The 20509-nt window shown below is 38.0% G+C and overlaps 2 protein-coding genes across 5 annotated transcripts in view; one reads left to right on the plus strand and one right to left on the minus strand.

Moving 5' to 3' along the window:
* Positions 1-232: 232 nt before the first annotated feature.
* Positions 233-5591, minus strand: LOC143351478 (protein C-mannosyl-transferase DPY19L1). Of its 4 annotated transcripts, XM_076782999.1 has the most exons (9): positions 5501-5591; positions 5303-5415; positions 4810-4947; positions 4667-4735; positions 2467-2802; positions 1566-2385; positions 931-1093; positions 723-851; positions 233-638 (listed from the first exon to the last, which is right to left on the minus strand). In XM_076782999.1, the coding sequence occupies exons 1-9, from the start codon at positions 5589-5591 to the stop codon at positions 413-415; spliced, it is 2085 nt and encodes a 694-aa protein (XP_076639114.1). In that variant the 3' UTR covers positions 233-412. The 4 variants fall into 4 exon arrangements, with proteins under 4 accessions (XP_076639114.1, XP_076639115.1, XP_076639116.1 ...); XM_076783000.1 differs by lacking the exons at positions 5303-5415; positions 5501-5591 and having other exon boundaries at positions 1566-2802; positions 3873-4735; positions 4810-4890; XM_076783001.1 differs by lacking the exons at positions 5303-5415; positions 5501-5591 and having other exon boundaries at positions 1566-2802; positions 4675-4735; positions 4810-4885.
* A 1273-nt stretch (positions 5592-6864) lies between these two features.
* LOC143347956 (brefeldin A-inhibited guanine nucleotide-exchange protein 3) overlaps positions 6865-20509 on the plus strand; it is a 28683-nt gene continuing 15038 nt past the window's right edge. Inside the window, exons 1-18 of the mRNA XM_076777644.1 lie at positions 6865-6970; positions 7202-7335; positions 8821-8955; positions 9016-9181; positions 9702-9831; positions 10336-10605; positions 11343-11576; positions 11660-11887; positions 12766-13142; positions 13214-13398; positions 15604-15766; positions 15842-16150; positions 16662-16884; positions 16965-17138; positions 17211-17619; positions 18237-18449; positions 18640-19510; positions 19813-19945. Of these exons, the coding sequence (XP_076633759.1) occupies positions 6886-6970; positions 7202-7335; positions 8821-8955; positions 9016-9181; positions 9702-9831; positions 10336-10605; positions 11343-11576; positions 11660-11887; positions 12766-13142; positions 13214-13398; positions 15604-15766; positions 15842-16150; positions 16662-16884; positions 16965-17138; positions 17211-17619; positions 18237-18449; positions 18640-19510; positions 19813-19945 (4439 nt within the window). The 5' untranslated portion in view covers positions 6865-6885. The remainder of the gene's footprint in view (positions 6971-7201; positions 7336-8820; positions 8956-9015; positions 9182-9701; positions 9832-10335; positions 10606-11342; positions 11577-11659; positions 11888-12765; positions 13143-13213; positions 13399-15603; positions 15767-15841; positions 16151-16661; positions 16885-16964; positions 17139-17210; positions 17620-18236; positions 18450-18639; positions 19511-19812; positions 19946-20509) is intronic.

The raw sequence follows: 20509 nt of genomic DNA on the forward strand, positions 1-20509 counted from the left end.
TTTGGGAGTATGTGTAATGACCAAAAATGATTGTAATTGACCACCGCACCCGAAAATAATTTTTTTAGAATGATTTAAAATTTTTTAATTTCACCGAAAAATTTTTGCGTCTACCTCGCATCGATTTTTCTTAAAAATCAATTTGTCAGATTTTGTGACTATCATATCATGTCACATCCTCGGAACATGTATTTTGTGTTATTATATCATAGTTTATTCGAAAACCGTTGTACATTATAATAAAATAAACTAATAAATACTCCTTAAAAATAAATGTTGCTTCAATTTTTTACTTACAAAACCTATAATTTCACATAAAATTATTTTGGAAATACATGTGTGACCAAAATAATATATTGTATATTACAAGTCTCTAAAATATAGAGAAACATACAGCATACGTTAAGATATTTCACAATGCGCGCGAATAAACATTATTCGCGGAAATCTTTGGTTTCATTTCAACGTAATAAGAATAGTTGAGTTGCAGAACGACGTATCGATTGTTCACGAAAGCTCGTTTAAAAGGGTAGGCGTTCCCTTGAAAAAGTACTGGGCAGAGGGGCGGTTTCCCTGCGGCCTTCGCGGTTCCATTGTCCACCACGTCCCATAGATCGACCATCTGACACCCGATCGGTCTAAAATAGAAGAATTCTTTAGTGTAAACACGAATCGAGAAGCTTCTTATTTAATTGTGTCTACTACTGCAACTGTTCAATTACACGTTCGCGAAGCCAAAACATAGCGGCTCTTCCAGTACAACGTAATCGACGCTCATGTTCTTCAGAGTGAAGTACACGGACGCGACATCTTTTCTACTGAAGATCTCGTACACTTTCATCGTTCGATCCCTGAAACATAGGGCAACCGACGATACATATCGAAACGATGAAAATGGAGATACCAGGATCACTGAAACGATCAGTGTACCTCATTTCTCTGCTCTCGTAGTAAGGATTGTTGACAACGGGCCTTCCTGTGGAGAGCATTAAATTCGCCATCAAAGACATCTTTCCGGCGAACACCGCGTGTTCAGGAGTGTTATTCTTTATCCAATAGAACAGTTCCTCCTGTTCAATATTGCTGTATTCGCCTATAGCACAAGGCAAGTAGGCTTAAGGACGACGACAGTACGTGTATTCCGGACGTTTTAACACGTTGACTGCCCACACATCGATTTCAAACAATTGTAAACTAGATAATCTAAAAGTTTCCTTAGTATTTATTTTTTTAATTTCGATAAAATTGATGAATCCTATCATAATTTATTTTCCTTAACCGTTTGCACTCCATTAGCGCCGCTACACACATAACATGTACCTATCATAGTCCATTTCAAACTTCATTTATGGTAATATAAATTGATATTATTATTTGATTTTTAAAAGTTGCACCACAAAATTGCATTGATATTACTAGTTGTTCGTATTAATAAATTCTTGGACTGCAAAAGGTTAACGTCTCGACTCAAGAATTCATTTTTTTAACTTCAAAGTGAAAAATCCTGCTACAGATATGTATGCGACAGTCAAAGTGTTAAAGCTTCGCGAGAACGGTATCATTACCTATGATACTACGTTCTTCCCTGAGATTCTCTAAACCATGATAGGACATCGCGGATATTAGTAAAAGTATAACAGCTGTCTTCTTCATGTTATTCTTCAAGCCAAGTTTCTCTAAGTACCTATTCGAGCAAACTGTGCCAGCTATTATACAGAGATGGGGATTCATGAACAGTTTTAGCCTCATAATGAAAACTGCCATAATAATGAAAGCACCAGTCTGTAGACCGTTGTAGGCTAGATCTGCATCTACGCACTTAGGGTAACCTTTGACTATGTAATTTCTGTACCAAAAATAAAGCGCCAACATACCGGCGAGTATCGCGGACGATAAAAGCAAAGTCTTTATGATCGCCTCGTAGCTTCTGTACTGCAAGAAATCGAACTCGGCCGAACACGTGTACAGCATAGTGTGAAAGTCCTTGTAATCGGTCAATTTTGCTTTCAGTATGTTGAAAACATGCTCGTCGTGTTCGGACATAAACTTACACGACTTCAATAATTTCGTGCATACGATTACGAAAAATATTTCGAGACTCGTTTGTAGTTTTGTACCCATACGCGACGATTGTTTGTGCAAAAGGCTTGAAACCGTACTGGTTAACAGAAGGCAGAAGTACAAAGAGGAAAGTAAAGACGTATCGTCCATCACGACGATTAATATTATCATTGGCCAAACGTGAATTCCGCAAATGCATTTAAAGAGATCGTTTGAGATTATTCTCATCCATTTAAGTATAAGTAGCGCGATGATTTGCGTGGCAAAAATAAAATGGGAAAATTGCCAACAGCGCAAACTGATTGCCGTCGATATACCCATCGTCTGAAAAAAATAGTCACGCGTTATTGCATTGGAAAAATTTTTCCAATTGATCGAAACGATCGATCGAACGCCTCGACGCACCAGACATAATTCCTTCGATACTTTGTTCAAGTTTTGTTGCGTACCCTCTCGAAGAATTATAGTCAGTATATACATCTGGCACAGTATAAAAGGGTATGCAAAAGTTTCTCGCAGCGGCGGTGTCCACTGGACACGCGTGCATTCATTGTGATTGTAAAAGAACAGTAGCACCGTGACGATTCCGCTGCTCACGCTGTTACTCAGGTACACGGAGTAATAAAACAGTATGGCTACCGTGAATATAGTAGATAACCACACAATCTCTAAATAAAAATAAATAGGAACACCTAGGCCTTCGCAACTTATCACCGGTGGCATACCATCTCCTCTTTCTATCTGAAAAAAATTTCTCTCTAGTTATCCTACAGGAGAAGCCATCTAGATTGTTTCTTCCAATCATAGAGAGTCGATCAACAGGTTGAGTGCAGAGTAAATTTCGTTCAAATTATTATGCAAAAGTTTCCATCGTTTTTATAGTAGATTTCACTATTAATATGTTATAAGACATACAATATTTTTAAAGGGGGGAACACTTATTATTTTAAGATTCGTTTTATTTGGGGGAACACTTATTTCGTTTTCTCGTTAATTTTTCATTTAATTTCTAAAGTTGTTGTCGACATAAAACTGATATTTTATTTTGAATTAGAATAATAAAGTACCATGGATGTTTTGTTTTGGCTGTTTCAAAGCTTTCCTATTTCTTCTTACGTAACAGTTTCGTTCTAAGAGGTTCACTAGCACTATACGAAAAGCAACATAAAAGAACAAAAACGCATTGCAATATCGTCTGTAATACAGAATCATCTATATTTGGGCGATGGAAATTTTTGCATATCTCTAATAGAAATAGATGATACTTCAATGGTGTACTTATTAATTCATAATATTTACCTACAAATTTTAGGATTTATTAATGGTAAACATTTTAAGATAACGTTGTACGTACATACATTAAAGCGCCAATCAACGGTAATTACTCAACCCATTAATAAACAGACTCTATATACCGTGTTAATAGATTTTGTAGGGCGTAATTATACTGTAGGGCGATCGAGAGAAATTCCAGCGAGATCAGAGGTAGGAAGGGGAAGCTACTCAATGTTACTCGTATTAAAAATTTTTTTATCCGATCTTGTAACCATCAAAGTAACATACAACCTCATTGTAAACTTTTTCCCAATATCTCTCACCGTTCTTGAGATATTCGACGAGAAAGATAATACTACATTTTCTTTAACACATTGTCTGCTACGCCAATATTTTATCCTCGATATTTGTTCAAATTATAGTAATATACGATTATTCAACGGTGTATCTGTTATTTTACAACATCCCTAATTACAGTAGCGTTATTTATCATTTCAAAAGTATTAGGATTTTTCCAACGCGTTTAAAATACTCACCAGTGACCACCATGACAATCAAAATATTAAGAAATTATTTCATCTCCTAAAAGTAAATTATGACAGGGAGAAAAATAGGTTTGTGTTACGGACGATCTATTCTACTTGTACACAAAGATTCGTAAGTTTTTGAATATCCAGGTTTTCAAATTTCAAATATTCGATCAAATAGTTTTTCAGTCTCGACGCATACTTCGACTGGAATTACTTTCCATCTTTTTATATTAGGTTTATATACCTAAAGGTGTTAATTCTCTAAATCTTAAACCTTCAGCAATTAACCCCTCACACAATGCATTTGTATAATTTGCACGCGTCATATATATCAGTTTCTATATTGTTCTAGAGCATAATTTACGATTGGCTGCTGTTTTATTATAATATTGGTTAATGAAACTTTATTGCCATGCAAAAGTAACTAACAGTTATGCCATCATAGATTTCTATGGTCACATTCTATAGAATACGTGCAAAGAATATATTTAAAAAGTTATTTTTAATACGTTATCGAAGAAAAATGATTAAACTTAGAAAATAATTTCAAGTTAAAATTTTAAAAGATGTTTCTTGATACCTTTATTAAAAATATGTTAATTATTCGTAATGAAAGCGAAGAAAAAATCTGATGGGTAGTTGAATTCAAGACCCCTTTTCTTAAAAAGTAAATGCTCTACATGCTCGCCCAACCCCATTTTCAAAAGTCTGGCAGCTACGCCGATTAGTAAACTTTAAATTTGATACGTTGAAGGGTTAAATGCCTTAGTGTGTGCAAATTTAATAGAAATAAGTCTCACTTGCCAACACTGGTCTATTGATATGATTCCTAGACTTTTAGCATAATGATAAAGCCACCCAGCTACCAACTGTAAATAATTAATTGTTATTCTTCCAGACTTGTACGCTACCTGATAAAAACCCACAAGCTGGAATAAAATACCTCTGGCAGTAACCTGTACTTTTGAGTAGCATCAATAATATTTCCATATTCTGAAATGTTATCGTTGCTGATTTTGTTTAAACCCTCCATGAATGTTTTTGACTCTGCGATTATCTTATAATACGAGTAATACATTCCCTGAAGTAAAAACAAAAGAAGTCATACGTGATGTCCTTACGAGAACTCCATCGATGCATCAAATCTTTGGGACAAATACAGTTTACTTTTCCCCTTTGAATTATTAGATTTCTTCAAAAACTAACCTAAACTCCACGAATACGAATCGTATGAAATTTTGAGTTAAACATTTTGAAATTGATTTCTCGAAATGAACAATTGGATAAATAACTTTATAAATCGATTTATAGTAAAAAATTCAAACTAAAATAAAGACATCGAATTCTGTTTTATTGAAGATATTATGCATTTTTTAAATAAATGATATGGGGAAAGTATACTGTATTTAAAGCCCAAATGTGATGGGTACTCGTACCATTTCCGTACGAAAAGACATTTCCCTCTCGATTTCAGACAGATGCGAGAAATGCCGATCATTTTCGAAGAGCGTGGAGACATGCCACCGATGAAAAAATCCAAAACTCCAACCTGTCGCAAAAAAATGAGAGAATTTAATGGCATGTTGGCGAGAAAATCATAAATTCTATGTCTTTCAATGCGGAGAGACACGTACCAATTAAATTCACTGCCAATTGATACAGATCGATGCTTCCACGATGCGCTTTGGTTCCTACTCTACGCTTCCTGTCACTTTCCGTCGCCATTTTTGGAAAACAATTATAGTTCCCATAGCGCCCCACACAAACTGCTTTGCGCGCCACTTTCCGCGTCATTTTAAAATGTCTATCGCTCATCTAAAAGTCGTTCTTTGTTTTTTTTCATTAAAAATATCACACGGAGATTGTGAATTATAACCTTGATATCTGAATAAAAACAATAAAATAAGTATGCACATTATTGAATATTCGTTCAGTATGAAACACATTAATTTACGTGAAACTTTGGGCCCAAAATTAGCAGAAATCCTTACCTGAACAAAGTAAGAGGACAACGTATATCATGCACGAGTAAAAACATGTAAGTAAAATAGCGGATGTATGCACATACATAAGTACACGATTAAAGAGTAAATAAAATAAATATGCATAGGTAAGGAGGAGAACAGTAAAACTAACAGAAATACATTATCACCACTCAATTATAAATACTTTGCTACTATTCTTGGTCCTGATCTCATTTCGCTTCGCGTGTACATATTATATATAGAATAGAAGCGATTTAATTAAAAATATAGAAGGAATTTAAGTTCCTTTAATCTCCTCGTTTAGTCTTACCAAGCAATTATTTCGTCAAAGAAAATGAAACAAGGTACTTAAGTTCAATCGTACAGGAAGAGGTTCCGCGTTTCCGAAAAGGGTTTCCCGTTTCTCCCAGCATCCTACCTCGACTCAGGACGGCTAACAAAGATAGGGATCCCGAGTCGAGATCTTCCACTGATTGGCGCACGACACAATTGCCGTGCACATCGAAATATTTTCAGAAAAGATGTAAAAAAAGAATCGAGTTTTTTGAAATTTTAGACAAAAACATCTCCTTAAATTTATTACTGTAAATTGGGGTTTCATTATCGCAATAAGGAACACACACACGAGCCTCAGGGAATAAGCAGACATAGTTAAATTGTGCATGGACCTGTTGGAACGAAATATAAAAAATCCAGAGTTGGGAAAATTTCATTTAAGAATAACGAATAAAAATTTTAATTCATCCGTAATTTAAAATCCATTAACAGATTCGTTAGACTGACATCCAGGCAAACGAAGTCACGGATAAAAGTTAGTTTAATATTTATTTGTTATCCGTGAATAAAAGTTGCCCGACTCTGTATGTACCTTTGCAGACTACGTAGACGGGATTTTCGAGGAGCGTTTTATTCTCGAGGCCGGAAATGAATTTTCGTCGACAGAAGGCAGTTTCTACGGCCCTGAATGCGCACGTATAGCAAAGCGTGCATTGGCACTCCCGCTATCGATCAGTCCCGTGTTAGTCCACCGTGACATGGAGGATCTCCTGCTGCAGATCGTCCGGGAATCGAGCAATGCGAAGTTACAAAATCTACGAAAATCAGCACAGGAAGCGTATGGTGAGTCGATCGCGTCAAATAATTCAAAACCGAATATTATTCGTGATGTCGTTGCCAAGAAGTATCGCTAGATTTCCCAACGATTCCAACTTAGCGGCCACGACTCGTTTAATAATTTACTACGATACAAAGTGAAATGCACACCGTTAAATTCCCTTGTTTGCATTCGATCGTGCGTGTAATCTTCGAATTAATTCGGTGTTCTCAGATGAAAAATTCGGTACTTTCCAGACTTCCTGGACAAGCAGCAAGGGTTGCTACGCGATCCACCCCACGAGCTGCGGGCAAAATGTCTACACACCTTTCAGCTAGCACTGGAAACGAAGAGAAGCAAATTCGTCGCGTTCGGCCTGTCCGGATTACACGTTCGTAATGGAACACGTTTTTTTAATCCTATTCCCCGTTCATATCGCGTACGCGTAAAGGACACATCCGCCCGTGTAAAGGAACTTGGCGATAACGCGACAGATACCGACGAACAGCTGTGACACTCGAAATTTTTCTCTATCAAACGTGTCTTTTGCCTTGAATATCGTTATACTATTTTTTTTTTCGTCATGACAGAAAGAACATTAATGCAAATTTAAGATTTCGTAACATTTGGAAGTGACACTCAGGGAAGTATAGGAAATCATTGATCTTCCACGCTTGAACCTTGAAGAAAATAGGTACATCGCAACTTGTCCATAGAAATGATAATAATTGATATCATGCACGGTACGAGAAATATTTTTATAAAACTAGTATTGAAATATATATGAAGATTTTCTTAGAGAATAATAGAGAAAGTAATAAATGTCTTCTTACACATAGATTTGATTAATCTTTCTTGTTAATTACTTCTCGTGTTGTTATTCATTCATTGACATTTAACGTATTCAAGAGCAAAAAGAAAGTAACAAGCTCATCACCACTAAATTCAAAGAACTTTAGATTAGGAACCATTACAATTTCTGGTCACCTAACAGCATGGATTCTCAATCTTCGTAAAAATACCTACTACAGACGCAAAAAAAATTAGTTTCCTAATATCTGTTTGCATGTTATAATTTCAAATTCAAGTTGAGCTTCATAATTTATTCTATATTCATTTTTTAAATGCAACAATTATTAGTTTCTGGTTATCTAGCAGGAGTCTTCAACTTTTTTTAAAGGCACGTGCTACGAATACTAAAGTATTTCTTAATATCTGTTTCCATATTACATAACTTCAAAATTAATTGGTATAATTATTATTAAGAAACTCTCGAACAGTGTAGCTAAAATGTGAATTATCTTTTTGAAAACCGTCTGTTCAAAAATTGATACAAATGCTGTGATTTAATAATATGACTATTATGATCATTTGCTATAGTATATCGCGTAAATTTTGCTTCATAAATATTCATCTGCATCTATTTTGTATATCGAATTCCTTTTAATATACTTTTTTCGTCTCTACAAGAAATTGTCGAAGAACCCATGCTTCAAAACTACTAATTTAAAAATTATTGCCATTTAAATACGTACAATGTAATTAAATTTTTTAATTGAAATAATGCAAACAAATGTATAAAATTAATATCAAAACGTGCATTTTAAATCATTTGATTTTACCATACGACATTTTTCTCTATCCGCAAGCATTTTACAGATATAGCTTGTCTCCGTTGCACAGGAGACCTTGTATACTTGCTCTAAAACATACTCTTCGTTCGAATTTTCATAGTCCATATTCTCGAAAGCGAAAAAATACTATTCTTCTTTATAGACTTATTTTTCTAGATAGAATACCATGATTGCCGAGATATCCCAGCCCCAATTTTCCCAAACGTCCCTTAACCAATCCTAACATAACGTTCTATGTTCAGAGGATGTTGAGGGACGACAGATTTCAATCGCCCTACGAGCCAGAGGACGATTCCCTCTGGCTACCCGCGCAAATGTTGCATGCGATGGGTTCGATGTTGTCACAGTCGGACGACACGCAGACGGATATGCTAAAAGTGAGTCGAAACTCATAATCATAGCAAAGACGATACTAACGTTTCCATAATTCTTCTCAGGTTTTATTGCAAGTCGCCTGTTCCTCGTATTGGACGATGAACGGCCGCTTGATAATCGCCATCCTCACTACCTGCTACGAAGCTTTCGAAAATGGGAATCAAGCGGTGAGAACCGCTGCCCAGGCTGCGACCAGTCAAACACTGCGATCTTTCTGTCTCTTCTTAGGTAACTGAAACAATCATTTCAAGATTTGAGGCTTTCTTAGTAGTAGTTAACGTTCGTGGTTCCTGGATAGATGTATCTAATCAAAATCTTATCCTCGTCGATCTGAGAAATTGTTGATGTTACGGAGATTCCCTGAAATCGATAAATTTTGTTTTTTCTCTGTTAATTCCCTGTTAGAGTTGTAAATTCCCTGAAATCGACTTTGGAGTTTTCTCTATTAAGTTACAAATTTTATCACCAATCTGATTATGTCGAACGGCACGAACGTACGGGATGACCTGATATTTTTAATACGAATTCGACAAAGTGACGTTTCGCTGGCACGAATCGTGTGCAGATGTCTTATCGGTGGCTCGATCGCGTAGCCCGACAAAAGTTTGATCGATAGGCTTCTTGTTCGCGTGACGGTTGGAATGCGGTTTACAAATTCCGTGATCGTCGCTCTTCCTTCGAGACAACTTGTCATCGGACTTCCACGCAAAATAGCAATTAAATTGGAACGATGTTTGTTTCAACACAGACGAGGAATGTCAAGAAATGGACGAGAACGCCAAGAAGAATAAAAATGTTTGGGAAAGGGGGGTCTCCTGTTTCAATGAGGCTCTACCGATACTACAATACATTTGCAGTAAACTGGACGAGGCTCAAAAGTAAGGGGAACAAAATTCATTCCGCTGCACAGTGATCTTGGGTGGTCAAAATTAAAATCGTATTTATTTCAATTTCCTTTGACACCAATGTATTCTTTCTTTAATGTATAATTTTAAGGCTGGCATTAGTTTCAAGAATGACTAGACTAATGAACGTACAAAGAGTCCTAGTATGGTGTAAATACCTGAAACTACAAAAGTTTTGTAAAAAAGCATATTCGTACGAAGAAAAGCTGCATAATATAATATTTATCGATAGAAAATGAAAAGAAAATCTCTTGTTAAGAATAGAGTATCTATCTCGTCCCTGACTGTATATAATAAGTAATTTATAAAAATAGTTTCATTTTTAGAGTATAAGGAACGTTGTCAAATCATTGGGGAAAACAGTTTTTTCGAAATATCGGAGTTGGAAAATCGGATCTGAAACACGCGAAGCTACCTTTCGAACCACTGTGCGCTGAAATGCCTTCGAATGTCTGACTTTAGGAAATCCTATTCCAGCAATGGCAGAAACGGTAACACAGTGGTGTTCCTATTGGAGTGTCTGCACACGCTGATCTCGTCCCTGCCGCAGAAAATTCACACGAATGCACACTTCACCACCTTCCTCTGGCAGAAGTTCTGCCCTGCGTTGATCGCCTTTCTGGGCACACCTAGAGTAGACAAAACCTTCATCTCCAGGGAGGGAAAGGAGAACGAGGTCGGGAGAGGCTCTGGATACCTGGCCACGTCTTTGAGCTTCGACAGCCATCAGGCAAAGACCGTCTACAGGCACGTCAACCTTCCTAAAAAAAATAACTGTGAAATTTCCATCGTTTCGTTACAATTTTTTCTATTTTTAATAATCACCGAATCTTTTATTTTTATTTTTACGTCAGTAGTTTTGATTATTGATCCTGTTTTTGTGTGCATCACAGCTTGGAACAAAGGTTGTAATAAAATGAATAATATTAAATGCAATTGAAACAAGCCATTTAGTATTTTTGTATAATGTTTCGGTCATCTTCGAAACTATCGAAATAGAATAATTCGAATTAAATGAACATTAAATTATATACAAATTAGTATTCTAGGTTCTTTTTAATTCAATTATGATATTCTAATAGTTTCGAGAATGGCCACAAATACGTTAACTAGAAATAACGAATGGTTTGTTACGACTACATGCTGTGTTAAAAATTAAAATGTTTATCAGTGGATGAGTCATATCAGCACGTGCTCGACATTATTCGAATAAACTCTAATAACTTGCTTCAGTTTACGCGGCTACAGTTTATCCAGACAAAAATGTCTGAATTTATGCATTTTTTAAACTTTTTCTTACGTTCATTATAAAGATGTAGAATTTGTATTTTGGCATCTTTGTTCTGTACTCGTCAGAAAGATATAAATTGGCGATTCACGTGACCCAATTTACGTTACTCGAATTCTTTATTTATATAAGCTTTAGCAGATAAAAATGTGTCGAACCCTGATGCATCTGTTGATTTGATTGCTATTGTTTACAGCATCGGGACGGAATTGGTGCGACTGGTAGGCTGTGTAGGTCCTCTCCGGCCAGTTCTGGAGTCCGTGTTCCACAGGATGTTGCTGTATCCGCCTCCCCAGCAGCGTTTAGAATCCCTGAAGGCTCTGAAGGAGCTTCTGCGTAGTCCTAGTCGAATAGTAGACTTTGCTGGCCCGTTGTTGGTGGAGGAAGACAAATGTAGCCATATTCAAAGCGACATGGCTCTAATGAGGCTGTAAGAAATAGTTTTTGCCCGAGAATATTCTGAATCCTAGGAACGGACACCATTTTGACTTTATTTTTTATTTTTTCTAACAGTGCAATGGACTCGATCGAGGAATCGACGACTGGTGGCTTGAGTATATTGCACGCTAGCGTGTCGTGCGTGGTTGCTATGTTGTCGGCGCTTCAGGAACTGTGCGAAGGAAAGGCCATTAATCATACTTACACGTGCACGATCAATAGTCTCTACGACGACCTGGAATCCTGTGACTATCGGGGACCTCTGACCTATCAGAGCATGGCACGGCTTCCAAAAACTTATAGGTAAACTTTGAATTAAACACCACGTTTAGGAGTCTTTGGGGAAGAGTACAAGCTGTTAGAATTCCTCTAGGTCTGAATAATCGCTTGTTTGAAAGGACCAGCTATAAGCAATTATTCAAATAAAATTTAACGAGAATTATATCAACGATGTTTGAGAAAACAATTTACCCTTTATTGATCTATTCCTTCAATGATCCGAACTGTAAAAAAGACTTTTATAACGAGAACTATAAGTCATCTTTTGCATTATTCTTCTGAAATTTTTTTGCGTCTTCCGATTACTTACACCCAGGCAATTATTCAGAGAAAGTTTAATGAAAATTGTATGAATGGTATTTGCGGAAAAAATTCGTTAATTTATTTTTAGTATTTTAAAGACCCTTCACCAGTTGGACGGTTTCTTCCGCAAGAAAGTTGAGAAACGGATTATTTTCCCCTATAATAGAGTATTTGTTCTAGCAGTTCAAATTCTTTCCCATAAAAAAAACTCCCTGGACAGAGTTTAGCAAACTATAGCAGTCCCTCGTTAATGTTCGCTAGTTTTTCCTTTGATATTGTTGGTGGAGTCATGGAATTGTAACAACGAGCTGAAAGTTGCAAGTCTGTTCATTAAATGTTCGTACATACTATTTTTTAATTGAACTACTATACGAAAATCATACAATTTGTAAAAAGCTACATATGTGCTTTGATCTCTGAATGAATTCAGAATCTGTAGAGTAAACAAACGTTGAACATTTCTCTCTATGTCAGTGTTTTTTACTTTTACTTGCAATGCGATCAAACCTAACACAGATAACAGTTAAAAGTTCCCAGAATAATATCTATTAACGATCACTGTACATGGGACTCTTTGTATTTACTTTTCTCGATTTCAGAGAGCAATTGGAGCTGATGAAGAAGGGCATAGGTTCCGATTCTGACTCTTCGGGTCACGGACCATCGGAAGATGGCGACTCAACGGACACAGAGGGTCCTCAGAACGAGTCCGATGAGAACCAAGAGGAGAACAGCTTGGAGGACAACGACTACGCCATTGAGAACGAAAGGGAGAGGCTACGATTAGAGAAGCTTCCAAAGTGTCTTCACGTGGGTCGTCAAGTAGCCCACGACTGTAACGTGGACGTGGAAAGACACAATGCCAGGAAGTTCGTCAGGACTCTTAAGAGCGATCTGATCCCCATGGCGTTGAGCCTCAGAAGCAATATAGAGGTAGACGAGGCGTTGCAAAACTTTGCCTCGGAGTATTGCCAAGGTACCAGAGTAGTAATTATATTACATATTACTAAGCGGCTGTGAAATGATTTTGGAATGTAACGTGTTTAGGCGTCTTCACGGCCCAGCAGAAACTCCAAGAGGAAACTGACACCAGCACAGACTCTTGCGCTCTGATCACGATCATGAACGCGGATGGAATCTACTTGGCCACTTACGCAGCGTTGCTTCTCAACTTGAAATTGATTAGGATCAGTTATTATCACGAAGACAGCCGCCAAGTTCCCATTAGCGAGGTATTATCGTCAGAATTCCCATTTACAATATTCACTTCTATTCTTATTGTTTGTTTTCTGAGAAAAATATGTAGCCTGTCTTGCCTAAAACGACAAATCTCACAAAATTTGGTATCAAATTCTGGTTATTCTACAGGGTGTTCGGCCACCCCTGGCAAAAATTTTAATGGGAGATTCTAGAAGCAAAAATAAGACGAAAATCAAGAATATCAATTTCTTAACTGAGGCTTCATTAAAAAGTTATTAAAAAATTAAATTCAAAAATTTCAAATCGTTCTGGAAAAATTATTTTCAGTTGCGGGGATCAATTACAATCATTTTTGGTGAATACACATACCTTCGAAATCCTTCACACTTTCAAGAAAAAAATTCAATAAGGTGCCTAAATTTTTCGACGAAAAAAAAAATTTTCAAATCGTTCTGGAAAAATTATTGTCGGTTGCGGGGATCAATTACAATCATTTTTAGTCATTAGACATATCCTCGAAATCCTACCCGCTTTCGAGAAAAAAATTCTAAGAGGTATGAATTTTTTCGACAAAATTAAAAAATTTCAAATCGTTCTGGAAAAATTATTTTGGGTTGCGGGGGTCAATTACAATAATTTTTGGTGAATATACCTACCCCCGAAATCCTACCCACTTTTTAGAAAAAAATTCAGTACGAGCGGAACTTAATAACTTTTTAACGAAGCCTCCATCAACAAATTAGTATTCTTGATTTTCGTCTTATTTTGCCCTCTAGAATCTTCCATTAAAATTTTTCCCAGTGGTGTACACCCTGTATAGCAAAGATGAAAGAGAATCTTCAGTTTCCACTGCTTTAGAACAGTCTAACAATGCGTATTAAAAATAGTTAAACTTTAGACGCGTGCAATTCCGAAACTACTAGAGTTTTATTAATAATTGAGCCATTGTTAGAAGCGGCAAGGCCTCCCCTTTAAAATGGTTTTTGGTTTTTGTCGATCCGACTTCCCGTTTTCGAGATATCGTAATTTATGTAAAAGGTAATTTTTAAAGTTTCGCTGCCTCTCGCTTCCCCGTGTTAGAAAAGGCTATTAACGCGTATTAAAAATACTAAAAGTTTAGACGCGTGCAGTTCCGAAACTACTAGTGTTTTCTCCATAATTAAGCCATTGTTAGCAGCGATAAAGCTTCCTCTTTAAAATGGTTTTTGGATTTTGTCGATCCGACTTTCCGTTTTCGAGATATCGTAATTTATGTGAAAGAGTATTTTTCTTAATTTGACTATCGCTGTCTTCGTCTGACGCGTCGCGTAGTACCTCCTTGTCGCACGTGAGACGTGACCGAGTGACCTAGTTTCGGGCGTAATATTTCCAAGAATTTACTACGCACTGTTTACTAGTGTCACGCGCGCGAGACGAATGAACTCGCGAGCGCGCATCGAAACGTAAACAAACCCTATCTCCGAAACTAACCACCGTATCGACTTGAAATTAAAATCGCTATATCTCCGGAACTAATAAAGCTATCGACAAGTTCGAACGCTCGTTTTAAAGGGCATTTCATCCCCTATCCGATGACCATATCAACTATCATTATTTATGTTGTCTTCTATGTTTATTTTAACATTTATTTTGACTCTACATACCCAAAGAAGTTTCGGTAATTTCTACTGATCCTACGACTAGTGTACGATAAAACTGGACCATAAATTGTTTATTTAATTGAAAATGAATTTAAATACAGGATGTTTGCGTAATTACTAACCAGTACTTTTTCTTAAATAGTTGTTTTTTCTAGAACTAACTAGGGTATCGATTTGGAACAAAATTCGTTTTCAAGGGCGTTTTATCCTCTATCCGATGAAAATTAAAAAATTTTCTAACATAAAAGAGAAGAATATCTTACGAATAAACATCAAAACACAACTTTCTATACTTATAATGGAAAAATTAGAAGTATGTTGCCTCGTAAAAGAGAAAAAAAAAGTCTGGTCATTTGGCAAACAATTAGAATAGAAGTGAATATTGAAAAATCTATTGTACGTATACTATAAGAAAAGTTGTCAAGTTAATTTTAAAAATGGTCATTTGACTGTATATTTAGTGTTAAGAACAAACGAAAGCATTGTTTGAAAGCCAACAAACGTCAAGAGAAAATAGATCTGTGCAAACTGTTACAAGGGTTTATGGGACAACCTAGTACCATGATTCTCGTCGATTTTGACGAATCCTCGTTTCAGGAACAATTTGTGGAGGAGGTGCACGGATCCGGAGTCCTTGTTTATTTGTCCGCGACTTGGCTGTCCGAACTTTATCAGCAGGTGTTAGCCTGCAACCTGTTGGAAAAGTGTGGCTACAATCCTCGCTACACGGAGAACAGTGCCCTGATAAACGTCCTTACCGGTGAATGAACGTCTTAGGAATCTAATAAAGACTTAGAAGTTTCTTATATTAATTTTTACCTTTGTCTTTTGTAAGATGTTGACGGGATTCCTGGTAGCCAGAGAGGCGGACAACTCTTGTCCGATTACATAAGGCTCGAGAAGGCTCAACTGTCCCGCAGCGAACCGACACCGGAAGCTGAAGCTGGCGCGAAACTCTCCAGGAGGGTACTGACCTGTTGCTGGGGAAGCATGATGACCGTTTTGACGACAGGACTGAATCCACCGAAGGAAGAGAACAACAAAGGCATCCTGAACAGGGATGGGGGCAGGAGGAGCATCAGGGATATCGTCATTTTGTCTCTGGAGGGTCTTCACAAAGCTGCCATTTTAAGCAACATACTTGGTTAATAAAATCCTTCGACTTATCGAGAACTTTCTAACAAGGAGAGTGCAAAAACGAAAGGGCAATGTTAAAAATGTTTGGTATAATCATTTAAACAGCTGGTTATAATTCCTTCAGTATTTTTAGAATTGTCTCATAATTTTTCAAATTCTCACGATTTAAAATACGCATCTATCAGGAAATGTGAAGAAGAAAAAATTATCTTATATGTCATTAAAGTCTAGTTATCTCACTTCATGAACAGTAAAAAAGAAGAAAATAGGAATACGTGAAAATATTTAAGAAATTTGCCCCAAACGATACAAATTTTCTTTATAATGGTCAAAAATGGGTTTGCATCTCTCTTGCTGCAAGGTCTTTGACTATCAATTTCTTTAATCGACAAAGTTTTCAAAGGCGTTAAGAAATTTCAAATAACTCAAAAAATATTGATTTCGTTCGAATCTATCCGAAGGTCACTCTCCTTGCAAGATGCACAGTGATACGTAATTGTTTTTACTTCGTTATTCAGGGCTGCAGAATCGTTGCGATTCCATCTTCGCTCTCCTGGTCAAAGCCGCTTGCACGGAACAGTCTATATCGAAGATCACCCGGACGAAGGACGTCCTACGTCTGAAATTGCAAAACAGGGCTACCAATATTCACACTTCGCACGCGTTGAGCATGGACGTGCTCCTGGGCAAGGGTTTGGAGCTGGGTAGCCACGGCAGCGATTGCTGGCCGCACGTTTTCACGTGAGAAATCGTTCGCGCTTGCCCAACGTACGAGAATCCGTACCGAGGATTTTATTTGTCCCTTTCAATTTTCTGAAAAGGTGCTGTTTGTACGTGAGCAAGCTGGAACACGATTTCTTCGGGAGAAATCAGAACCCGTCGCTGCCGAAAACACAGCAGAAGAAAGATAAGAAGGATGTCCCGAACGGAGATCCCAAGGGAAGCCAGGACAAACTTAGGCTCAATTTCAACATCGTCGACGAAGAGGAAACCTGGTGAGGCGTCGTCTACGAAATTCTTGTTCGTTATTCGAACAGTTCGTTTGATTGATCGAATCGACGTTACAGCGTCGACGTTTATAGCTTCCTCTCGAGCCCCTACACGCAAAACCCTAGCTCGGACGCCATTCCAGAGATTATCCAAGAATCGAACGCGGACAGTCAGTTCAACGGCATTTTACCCGCGGACTATGCGGCGAAGATCGTTTGCGTTCTCTCGCAACAAGTCGACAGACTGTTCGAGAACGCCGCGCTGAAGCTGAACCTTCGAGCTTTGTGCTTGTTCCTGACGGCTCTTTGCAAGGCCAGCAAAGCTCAGTTGTTCAAAACCACGGACGGTGGCAAGGACAACAAACGCTTCTGGTGGAGGAAGAGCAAACCCAGAGAGAACGAGATGAACGTGCTGCTCCTAACGCGATTAGGAGAGGTTATGTTAAAGTGCGTGAAGAGTGGCAGGCCACTGATTCATATAATGAAGGTGAGAATTTTAGTAGTATCGACGCACAGTGTGTCGCGCATAGGGGAATTAGAAATCATTTTAAATTAATTTTCCACATCAAACACATTAATTCCTTGATGTATTATTTAATTACTAGAGGTGTTGAAATATTTGAAAATTCAAGCTATATTTGGATTGTTTAAATCAAATCAAGTATTTGATTTTTTATGTAATCTTCGTTATATATTTTTACTTAATTATAGTACTATATTTGAGTTAATAAGTTCATTTTTGCTTGAACACATTAAATCATGACAACCAAACCAACAATGATGGATAAATGGCCATAACACAATATAAGAAAGTGATCAAAATATTTATAATTTACAAGTCTAAAATAATATTACTTTAACGTTATGGTTAAAATATAGTACAGTGTATATTAAATTCGAGTTTAATACAGTGCATATTCAATTTATGAAGTATACACCATGTTTCTTGTTGGTCCAACAAACGGTCTTAAGTAGATGGCAGCCATTGTACATAGATTACAGTTTTTTTTGCTTTTTTCCTTTATTGGATACACTGTGCGACGATTTCGATGAGATTTTGCAAAGGGACTCGGAACGAGGGTAATCTGAAAACTCTTATCCCAGGTTTGGAGCATTTGGGGCCCACACTTCATGGAAGCAGCCTGCCACAAAGATCGCAGCATCTCCAAGAAGGCGGTTCAATGCATTCACGACTCGATGGCGGCTTTACTGAACGAACAAGTCGAGCTGCCGCACTTCCATTTCAACGAAGCTCTTTTCAAGCCTTTTGAGAACCTCTTGTGCCTAGAACTCTGCGACAGCGATGTGCAGGACCAAGTAGGTCGTTTTGCTTCGTCAACCTAGTAGCGAACAGATTTGGAACTTGTCTTCAAAATTAATAGACGATTTCTTCAATTTTTTTGGCTTGTTACTTCACGATCCACAAAATAGAAAATTGTTTAAAAGAAATAACAAAAAATTTCAATTCTGAATTCATCCGAAAACACGATAAATTTATCCCTGCCAGATCGTCAGCTGTATCTGCGAGTTCGTCGAGACCAACCGAACAGAGATTCGTTCTGGATGGCGACCTCTGTTCGGGGCTCTGCGCGTAGCCTCCGTCGGTAATTCAGATTCCGTCGAATCGGCGCCACTGCTGGAGGTTTTCAGGGTCTTCCTATCAACGGACAATACGTTGGTCTTCGCCAATGCGGCGTTAGATTGCATCCTGTGCCTGCTGAGGCACGTGCGTGGCATCGGCGACGCGGAGGGTCACCAGGACGAGCAGAACCAGATCGATATAGCAGAATCGAGGCGCATGAGACTGTGCGTCGAGAGCCTCAAGTACCTTCTGAGCTGCAACGACATTCTGGCCTCCATGTACGGGATGCCAGCCTGCCCCATCTTCCATTCTGCCCAGAGGATCCAGGTCTCGACCATACCCCAATACGTCGACCCCAGCATACCGAACTCTGAGCTGATCAGATTCGACAAGCACGCCGAATCGTTTCAAGAAACTATGCCCGAACGGCCGCACGACGTCTTGATGGACAACGTTCACACGGTCACCACTTTGCAAAGCATGGACAAGCCCAGTGGCATCCTGAGGGTGTGGTACATCCTAATCGACGGTCTGGCTAGCGCCACGATGATATGCCCGAAACGTTATCAGCCTCATACCCTGGAAACTTTGTTCCACCTTCTACGAGACACGTTGAACGTCCCTGGACCAACGTTCGGTCTTTACTGCGTCAATCATTTGCTACTTCCGATGGTTCAGAATTGGCTGAGGAAGACGTCCAAGATCTTTAGGGGCTGGGACAACTTTGCACCGAACTTCAAGCAGTGTTGCGGCCTCACGACGGATTTGGTTGTCGATTACTTGACTCATTTGCAAGGTGATTGAATCATACTTGCATTCTTTAAGACCCGTCCAGACTGGCAGACAATTGTCTGCGAACAAGCGACATACAAGCAACGACTGGAAACTAGTTCCGTTCGATATTGTTCACCAACAGACTAGCTAAGAATTGCCGAAAATTATTTTCTATGAACAAATGTCACTATTTGTATGCGTCTCCAGACTTCTGTTATGTTCGTTATTTGCATGTCGCTTGTCCGTGAATTGTCGGGCCTTTAGGATAAAGTAGAATAGGGATTTATAGGTGCAAGTAACTGGGCCTCATTTCGTGACTTCTAGGTCCCGATGTTGTTCGAAACGATGCCTATTTGTCAGCCACGACGCTGATGTTGAAACAACTTTTACTGGTGATGGCGGAATGCGTCGTTCAGCCCACAGAGAGCATAGCTCGTTTGGGTTGCGCCTGTATCAGGTAAGCTTTTATCTTCGTGAATCGGCCATGGAATTATGTATTGGATTATGGGGAACAGAAGTATATCACACTCTTATGCCTTTCGAAAATATCTTTATCAAAAGAGTAAGATATATTTGAACTGAACGAACTCTCGGGAATGACTAATTTTCCACATTTTGAAGACTTGGAATAGAATTTGCAAGGTCCCTTATTTTCGATGCTTTAAACATCCAGCCCTCGGCTCTAAAACCTAAGTTCTAAGAACTAGTTCTAAAGAGAGATTAATTTTTGTAAATAAGCTCGTGGGGTGTACGTTGATTCAACACACTCTGATCTAGTCAGCTACCAATTAAAAGCTCCTCTTAATTGTATGAAAGACCCCTGGGAATCAACTTTAATGACTTAGTCTTGAATTAAGATCACTGGCTCGAATTCATGTTCCCAAATCTAACGACAATTGAACTATATTCCTAATACTGGCGTACGATAAAAGGAGAATAAAATAATAATAATAATTCTTTATTTAGCGGGTCGATTCCTCTTTCTATACATTTAAAAGATAAGAAGACTTAATGAAGCGAA

The sequence above is a fragment of the Colletes latitarsis genome, chromosome 2 (genome assembly GCF_051014445.1).
Source record: "Colletes latitarsis isolate SP2378_abdomen chromosome 2, iyColLati1, whole genome shotgun sequence".
NCBI lineage: Eukaryota > Metazoa > Arthropoda > Insecta > Hymenoptera > Colletidae > Colletes > Colletes latitarsis.